Source organism: Camellia sinensis, chromosome 3 (assembly GCF_055761805.1).
Source record: "Camellia sinensis isolate YWXY chromosome 3, ASM5576180v1, whole genome shotgun sequence".
Taxonomy (NCBI): Eukaryota; Viridiplantae; Streptophyta; class Magnoliopsida; order Ericales; family Theaceae; genus Camellia; species Camellia sinensis.
Window position 1 is genome coordinate 223,650,666 of NC_138963.1, and position 9,582 is coordinate 223,660,247.

A 9,582-nucleotide genomic window follows, 5' to 3' on the forward strand; every position below is an offset into this window, starting at 1 on the left:
CATATAATTAGCACTCAAAATCATATCAAGCTCATAATTATAAGCATAATTAAGATCAATTAACATAACATAGAGTAGGGTTATCACAGTTGTGGTCCTAAAATGTATTGATGAAAGTCTTTTCTACTTTAGGAGTGAATGCTGAAAATATCAAACAATTTCATAACTGTTTAAATGCACCATGGGGGCCATTTTGTCTTTCATCCACATGTTGTTTATGAAGGTGGTAAGGTGAATGAAATAATTAACTGTGACCCTGACAAAATCTCCATGTTTGAGTTAAGAGACCTTTATTATGACCTAGTTAGTGGAAAAGGAGCAAACATAAATATGTACTATACATGGCCTGGTTATAGTTTAGATGTTGGGTTGAAAACAATTTACAGTGATACTAATGTGATGAAAATGCTTGAGGCTTATAAGGGTTCGGATTATGTAGTAGTTTATGTAGAGAAGGGTGTAGATCCTATTATGGTTTTGGCATCCAATGGCGAGTTGTTGTCAAATCCCAATAGCGTAGAACAAGGTGGTAATGCCATAGGTGGTAGTGACACAAACATTATTAATATAAACTTGTCTAATATTGACATCATAGTTGATGAAATTGAGAATGACTCAAAGGATAATGTAGAGGTAGCTGAGGGTGAGGATGTGGGTAAGGAATGTAAGGGTAGTGAGAAATCAAGTCAGAATCAGGCTAGGGAGAGTCAAATAGGAAGGGAGCATGAGGGTAATGATACATAACATGAGGAGGGGTTGCAGCATATTACTGACATTGAGTTTGTAGAAGGTAATGAGACTGATAAGAGTGATAGTGCATAAAGTGATACTGAATTTTTAGCTGATGAAGAGAGAACTTATAGTGATGATTATGAGGACTTAGCCTATATAGTTAGTGAAGAATATAGTGATACTGAAACTTCTAAGGATAATGCAGAGGAAAGTGATGACCAAAGTTGGTTATATGAAGACCTAGAGCGTCCAAATGATGACATTTTTTATGAAACCTCACACAGAAGAATTGAAAGACCACCACCTAAAGTCAATCTACCAAATGATGTTGGTTGGTCTTCAGATCTTGATGATGATAATGAATTGATTAGTCTGAAAGGGTCATCAGATAAGGCAGATGATGCTGGATACCCTGAATACAAAGAAGGGATGATGAAGGATCCCAAACTTGTAGTCAGAATGAAATTTCCCAATCTCCAAGTTTTTAGAGAGTATTTGAGGGAGTTAAATGTAGTAAATGGTTATGATATAAAGTACATCAGAAATGAGAGTGCTAGGATCACTGTTGTTTGTAGGCATACCTGTACTTAGAGGATACATGTATCTCCATTAGGGGGAACCACAACCTTTCAGATCAAAACTCTAGATGGAAAACACACATGTGGGAGGCATTACAACAACAAACAAGCCAACTCTAAGTATTTGAGGAAGAAGTTTGTAGATGAGGTGAGAGATGACCCCTCCATTAACATAGCCTCTTTTAAGAAAAAATGGAGTAGATAGATAATAGTGGATGCAAGTAGGTTTCAAATATATAGGGCAAAGAGAAAGGCAAGGGAGATAATTTCAGGAGATTTGGCAGAACAATATCACAGGATTAAGGATTATGTAGCTACAGTTACTAGGAAAAATCCAAGCTCATGCATTTTAATAACAACTAATCTTAAAAAGACAGAGCCTACATTTCAAAGGATGTATTTCAAACTTGGCGCACTGAAAGATGGATTTCTAGCAGGGTGTAAACCAATAATAGGACTAGACGGTTGTCATTTAAAAGGGATTTTTGGAGGGCAGCTACTCAGTGTTATTGGGAGAGATGGAAATGACAACATGTATCCTATTGCAGTGGCTTTGGTTGAGATAGAATGTAAAGCCTCTTGGTCTTCGTTTCTTGAGGAATTGATAAGTGATATTGGGAGTGTTGAGAAAATGGGGTGGACATATATATCAGATAGACAGAAGGGGTTGGTTGAAACATTTGTAGAGCTATACCCTATTGCAGATCACAAATACTACCTAAGACATATGTATAGTAACTTCAAGACAAAATACAGTGGTTGTGCGTTGAAAGCCCTGTTCTGGAAAGCTGCATCAACTGGAAATGTGCATGAATTCAATTATTGGATGAAGAAGATTGAAGAAGCTAATCCTAAGACTGGAAATAGGAAGACAGCTATAGAGTGGTTGAGGGAGACTGACCTTGCTTTGTAGGCAAGGTCACATTTTTCTCCAATAAGCAAGTGTGACATCCTTGTGAACAATTTGAGTGAGTCATTCAATTCTTACATTCTGGAAGCAAGAGAACTACCAATAATCTCCATGTTTGAATGGATCAGAAAGAAATTGATGCAAAGGATTCAAGTTAAAAAGGTTGGAATAGCAAAATACAGTGGTCAGATTTGTCCCAATATTCATGACAAACTTGAGAAGTTGAAGGTGGAATCAAGGAACTGCTTTGCAACCTGGTGTGGACAATTGGAATTTGAGGTTGATCATTTTCAGAGGAGGTACATAGTGGACCTAAGTACTAGGACATGCAGTTGCAAGAGATGGGATTTGTCTAGTTTGCCTTGTAGTCATGCCATCAATGCTATTCAAATCAATCATGAGCAGCCACAAGCCTATGTGCATGAGTATTATAGCAAGTCTAGGTACTTGGATACTTATGCATTCATGATACACCCAGTTCCAGACACGCATGAGTATGAGGAAGGTGGCCAGAAAGTAAATCCACCAGAAGCAAAGAAATTAGCAGGTAGACTAAAGAAGTTAAGAAACAGACAGCAGATGAGCCAAGAAATCTACACAAGGCATCAAGGAAGAACATCAATGTGACATGTGTTAAGTGTTTGCAGAAGGAGCACAATCAGAGGTCATGCAAGAACAGACTGCATCCTAAGTCCAAAATGGTGAAGGTTAGTGTATACTTATGCATTCATTTATTGTACACATGTTGTTATTTGTTTGTTGTATACTTAATTTGTTTGTTGCAGCAAAGATCTACTAGTGGGCAATCATCTTAACTTGCATCAACTCCTACTCCTACTCTAACAACAAAAATCCTATCAAATAAGGTAATCAACTTTTAATGTTGACTTGTAACTTCAATTAAGAAACTAACATTAGTTTGCCCAATTTGTTCCTAATTGGAATTTTTTTTGCCTCAGATGTCCTGTAAGAGCCAAATTAGAAAAGGAGGCTAAGCAGTATCTCAGTCACCAATGACTACTGCTTCTATTGGACTGAAGAGGAGAAGTGCTAGGTTATCCACTCAGGTAACTCACTTGTTTATATAACTAACCTTTTTATTTTGTAACTTTTGAGTTTGTTAATACCCCATGTTGTTACAGCCCACAAAACTACTAACCCATGGTGGAAAGACATCAAGTGGTCTTGGCAAAGGACCTGAAATCATAGTTGGTGGAAGGGGTAGAGGACCAATTAATGCATCTGCAGTCAATGTTGGAAGAACTGAAGTGAATGCTAATGTCAAAGGGCATGTTGTTTCAATAACTTCTGTACTGGAGACAATCAAAGCAAGGAGACAGGCCAAAGAACTAGCAACTGGGCCAAAGTAGACTATAGGGTTACCTGTTATTATTTATGTTTTTGTGATGAAACAATACTGTGGGATGTGTTATGTTGGTATTTAAGCTAAGGAATGATAGACACACACTTAGAGTTATGGTTTTTGTATTTAGAGTTATGGTTTTTTACAATGGTTTTTGTTTTTGTATGGAAACTGTTGATATATTTAAGTGTTGTGTTTGTATTTTAAGTCTGGTATTCAAATGCAGCATACTTTTGTAAATGGATCGGTATTGAATAGCATTGTCAATCTCAATTTTTTTTTTTTTTTTTTTGTCATTTTTGTTCCATTGCTTCAAGTGCATTGATTTGGAATGAGGCCTTTTGTTTTGCAAATCAACTCAGCAGGGTTACCATTACTTCAAGTATACAGTTAGTTTGTTTGTGTTGGAATCATTTTAATGTTGGTTGTATTTTTTGCATTGGAATGCAGTAAAAAAAATTCAGAAATTTTTGTTTTTTTTTTCAATTAAACTCAGCAGGGTTTGTGTTGGAATAATTTTCAATGCATTTTCATGAATTTTCATGTTGTAGTAAAAAAAAAACATACAAAAGTCACAAATTTCATAAACATAATTTCATTGCTTTCAAACATACATCAAGTACATAAAGCATCTTACAAATTTATTTCATACTAAACATTAGTATGGTTGAAATGAAACACACAAGCAAAACCACTATAGATGTCTTCATCATCATGTTCAGTGCCTCCATCTTCATCTCCAATTTCATCAGTCTTCCATTAAAGTGCACACCTTCCTCAACTTTTGGCTTTTCATCATCAATCTCATCTCTTCCATAGGTGAGAACATATCCAACTGGGTTGCACCAAGCCCAGAAATCACAACCCCCTAAACCCGCCTTTTCACAAACATAGTACAACCTACCTTTTGAAGGCTTCTTCGACTCTACAATTCTAATGGTTGCTTTTTTCCCACAACGACATTTCTTGCTCATGAACCTTAACATTTTTCCTTCTCCACCGCTAATACTAGAAGATGACATTTTTGCTGGGTAGACTAACCTACAACTCAACATACAAAGCAAGAAGGCAGTATAAAAAGCAATCTTCTTGGGTAAGCTTTTATTTGTAACTTAGGGGCATTTTGGTTTTTTAATTGTAAGGGAACATCATCAGTTCATGCCCAATTGCACCACACTCGAGTGTACTGCACAACCTGTTACAATAGATGGAAAACCTAACTGCGCACATTACTCCATCAACCACAAGGGGGTTATGTGGTGATATTCGAACGTCAGTGGGGTAATCCGCACATGGCCAAAACCAAAGAGGGGGTAAAGTGAAGTTTTCCCTTTGATTTAAAAGTTTAGGATTTTGAATGATTTGTTTGTGTTAGGAATTGATTTTGTTGTGTTTTTAATTTTATAAGTTTTAATTCATTAATTATTAATGTTGGAGCATTTTAGAAAATGGGGGGAAAAGGGCCCAAAATAAATATTTACAAAATGGAAAAGAAAAAAAAAGCTTCAAAATAAATTTTTACAGAAAAAAGTCCAATCCGCAAACCGCCCGCAACTGCCTACACATCTGCGAACCCTATACGCACAAACCGTAACCCGCACTGTGAGCGGTTATAGGTTGAATTTTTTCCAAACCGCATGTATGCGGGCAGGTCCAAACCAATCCACAAACTGCCCAAAACCGAATCGTGACCACCCCTATTATATAAACTAACTTGCCACTCATTACATGATTATCATCAAAACACATAATAAAAAGGGAAATGTTTGGGGGGCTCGAATTGTGGGGCTCAAATTCCTCGACTTCCTTTTTTTTTTTCTCTATTTGTTAGGCTGTGTTGGTTTGATTTTTTTTTTTTTTTTTTTTTTGCAAGGGTGGTTATGTGTAAGGGTGTGCTAAAAAACTAGACATCTCACACCAACTCAACCTGTGTGGTTTGATAATGTGAGTGAGTTAGGTTGGACTGGTTTGGTGATAAAATTGACTGATCAGTTAGGCTATATAGGGGTGTGCCAAAAAACTAGACATCCCGCACTAACTCAGCCTGTGTGGTTTGATAATGTGAGTGAGTTAGGTTGGACTAGTTGGATGATAAAATTGACCAATCAGTTAGGTTGTTGGTTAAAATTTGTTAATTCCATATAATTTTGTATGAGTCCCTCCTATATTTTTATTTTAATTAGCAAGAACTCGTACAAAATTATATGGAATTAACAAATTTTAACCAACAACCTAACTGATCAGTCAATTTTATCACTCAAACAGTCCAGCTCAGGCTGAATTGGTATGGGATGTCTAGTTTTTTGACACACCCCCACACATAACCACCCATCCCAAAAAAAAAAATAACCAACACCAACACCAACACAAACACAAACACAAACACCAACAAATAGAAGAGAAAAAAATATTAAAAAATAGAGGGAAGAGAGAGGAATTGTCGAGGCATTCGCGCCTTGACAATTCGAGGCCCTTAGCATCACCATAATAAAAATTAATTTAGTAAAATAAATAAATATATAAATGCGTAAAAAATTATCAATTTTATATAATTTTATTTTTAGTTGGTAGAAATAATTTTTAAAAATTCAAAAATATTTTGTTGACATTTATTTTTGCTAAATTAGTTTATATTTTATCAAATTGATGATTTTGCCCTTGAAATTGAGCAATGATATCTTCAATTGTCCTTATTTGAAACAAGATTCAAAATTCAAGATCAAATATGTCATAATTGAAAAATCAGGAACCAAAGTGATATAAGTCCCAAATTATAGGGACTGTTAGTATAATTTGCCCACTCTTTTATATTACCAATTTACTAACATATTACCCGTACTATGCACAGGTATAATAAATAATCAAACATTAATTTTTAAATTAAAATAATAATATAAAATTTATTCAAAATATGTAGTAAAAATAATTTATAATCAATTAAATTTTATTCATTTTTATTAGAGTTACACATAAGAGAAGGTTTTTATCCTGATGTCATTAATTGTGTTATAAGTTCTTAATAAAAAAAATTATATGTCATAATTTAATTGGTAAAAATTAAAGAAAAAATTACAAAATTTATATTTATGATAAAATATAAATATATTTCGTTTTATAAATTTTGTTATTTTAATTTAACATATGATAGTAATAAATTACATTTGTTAATATACTAATTTTTTCTTATTTTGTAAAGCCTAAAAATTTGTCTACTCAAATTTGTAAATTATCTTATATCATAACTATTTCGTTAAAATAGATTAGGATTGACTTTGTGGTATTCGACTAAACATAAGAAGTGAGTTAGAAGCTAATCAACTCAATATTTATGCTAACGTGACATTTACTTAATCATTAAAAATTGTCTTTATCGGTCATGACCGGTATGAGCTAGTTTGGGAGTTTCAATATTGAATTAAATATTAAAAATTGAGCCTAGAAAATATAGTTCAAGTTGATTTTTATTTTCAACAATTCTTGGTTTAAGCCTATAATACATTATATTTTAATAACTCAATATCATAAATAAAATAATCTTAATGTTTACGATGCTTTTTATCAATCAATAAAAAATATTTATAAATATTAAGAGAATTACATTTGAATAAATTTTAACATAAAATTTTTACTTTAAAACTTTAACGCTCTGTTTGATTGAGGGATTTGGAAAAAGAAAGGGAAAATGTTGATTAAATGTGAATAAAATATACTTACATTTCACACGCCTTTTCTTTTTCCTTTTCCAAATCTTTTCCCAAATACTCCAACCAAACATAGCATAAAACCGGAATTGGGGATGCTGTTGCACGGGCTACACAGCAAAATGGGCCCATTTCGGGTCTCATTTCGATAATCCAAACCGTTCATATTTTAGAATATATCAAGTAAAACATACTTACAAAAAATCAAGTTAATCAGATATCGTTTACTCATTCATCCACTCACATTTATATTCATTTTAATATTTTAAATTACAATTATTTTTTATTTTGTATATTCAAATGTGAGTCGATGAATGGGTAAATGATATCTAATTAACTTGATTTTTTACAGGCATGTTCTACTTGATATATTCTAAAATATGAACGGTTCGGATTATCAAAATGGGCTCCGAAATGGGCCCATTTTGTTGCACAGCAGTTGCTGCTGCGCAGCTCGCGCAGCAACATCCCCAATTCCCATAAAACCTACCCATTTCTTTGACTCTATCACTAATATTTGATATAGCAATTAAAATAAATTTCAATCATTATTATATGGGGAGACATGTGTGATAAGAGTTTGTAATACATAACTTTAAAAAGTAATATTAATTCAAAATTTTCAAAATATATATATAAAAAAGTTTTGAAAAAGTAATGTACCCAAGTTTATGTTATGTTTGATTTATAGATTTAAATAGGAATTTAAAATGATAAAAAAAGAAGAAGAAGAAGAACCATGAACCAAACACATCATCAATATTTGAAAAGAGTTTTGAATCATTTATTATATTGATATACACTATTTTAAAAAAATAAATAAATAATAAATAAAGTATGAAGTCCTACCTTTTTTTTAGATGGTGAATATAAAATCCAACCTTAGGCTATTGAAACATAGCTTGGTGGTTGAAGGAAACAAAATTACATGCCTAAAAATATATTAAAAAAAGGGAACAAAATTATAGGGATCACAAATGATCTTATAAAAATCTTTTGGTGAGATAGGTTAAATGGTTATGAAATTTTTTAGGATAGAACAACCAATATTTTTTTTAATATTTTTATTTAATTACTAAAATTTGAAATTTTCGGATGAAACTTTGGTAGTTTCACTGCCTTTATTAATGAAATGTCTCTTTACTATAATATAGATATATAGATTGGAATGCCGATGCATATAAAATATTAAACATCAAGAGAAAAAAATCTATGAAAGATGTGAATTGATTTCTATATTTTAGTGGTAAAAAAATTTAAATTTTAAAACTGATTAGTTGACTTTTTTTTCAAAATTCAAAATTTTAAATTTTAAATGGAATAATTAACTTTCCTTTTGAAATGTGTGAATCAAGGCATAATAAGATTTTTTATTTTATTTTTTAAATGATTCAATAAAAGTTAGCCTGTAACGCCCTGCTATTTCATACATGAATCCATCGCAACCAATATAACAACACACCCCAAAGCCATCCTTTTCACTGAACTAAGAATTAAAATTTATAACTTCTCCATTTACATGTCCTTAAAACCTTGTACCCAACTCCAAGTTCTACAAACAAGATGACAATTACAATAGAAGGACCCCATGGGTGTACAACAACAACAAAATAAGTCTAACAGCCCTATTACAAAACTCTAAGTCTTTACAGCAAAATATTCTCAACTATCAATCCCAAAACCACTTACTTCATGTCACCACTGTAGTTGTACAACATTGTTTCCTAAAAAATAGAATAGGGGTGAGCTATATGCCTAGTAGGAATACAATTAACCAAGTATTTAATTATTCAAATAAATTTATGGCACCCTTGAGACAAAACATAACAAGGAGTTATGAACACATATAATCTTCATTAATTATGTAAATACATAACGATTAAGTATGGACCATTACATTTCACATCTTTACAACACAACAATTAAACAATCACATCGATGGAAAACAAACCATGAGTCCCATGTAAGAGTTCAACACAAGTTGTTTTAGTTTCAAAAACCATCCCCCACATTTGGCGACTATTATACGGCAGGAAGTAGGCACCCAAGAAAACCATCCGTTTTTTCACTTTCACCGGCTATTATACAGCAAGACTGTGTGGACACCCAAAAACATTTTTCCCACATTCGTCCAGCGATAAGCCTAGACAATGCATTTGGGCACCTTTTAAACTCCCCGCGCTGGTACCAACACAACACCACATTTTCCAAAACCGACTCTTATCCGGACTCATGCACAATTAACAATTTCATCACATTTTAATTCCATCAGCAAACATCCATCATCACAATAGACAA

General features: G+C 32.9%; 1 protein-coding gene across 1 annotated transcript; it reads left to right on the plus strand.

The window, feature by feature from the left end:
- Window positions 1–1,704: 1,704 nt before the first annotated feature.
- On the plus strand, window positions 1,705–2,847 carry LOC145822263 (uncharacterized). Its single transcript, XM_082918883.1, has 2 exons — window positions 1,705–2,219; window positions 2,349–2,847. The coding sequence occupies exons 1-2, from the start codon at window positions 1,705–1,707 to the stop codon at window positions 2,845–2,847; spliced, it is 1,014 nt and encodes a 337-aa protein (XP_082775009.1).
- Window positions 2,848–9,582: the final 6,735 nt, after the last annotated feature.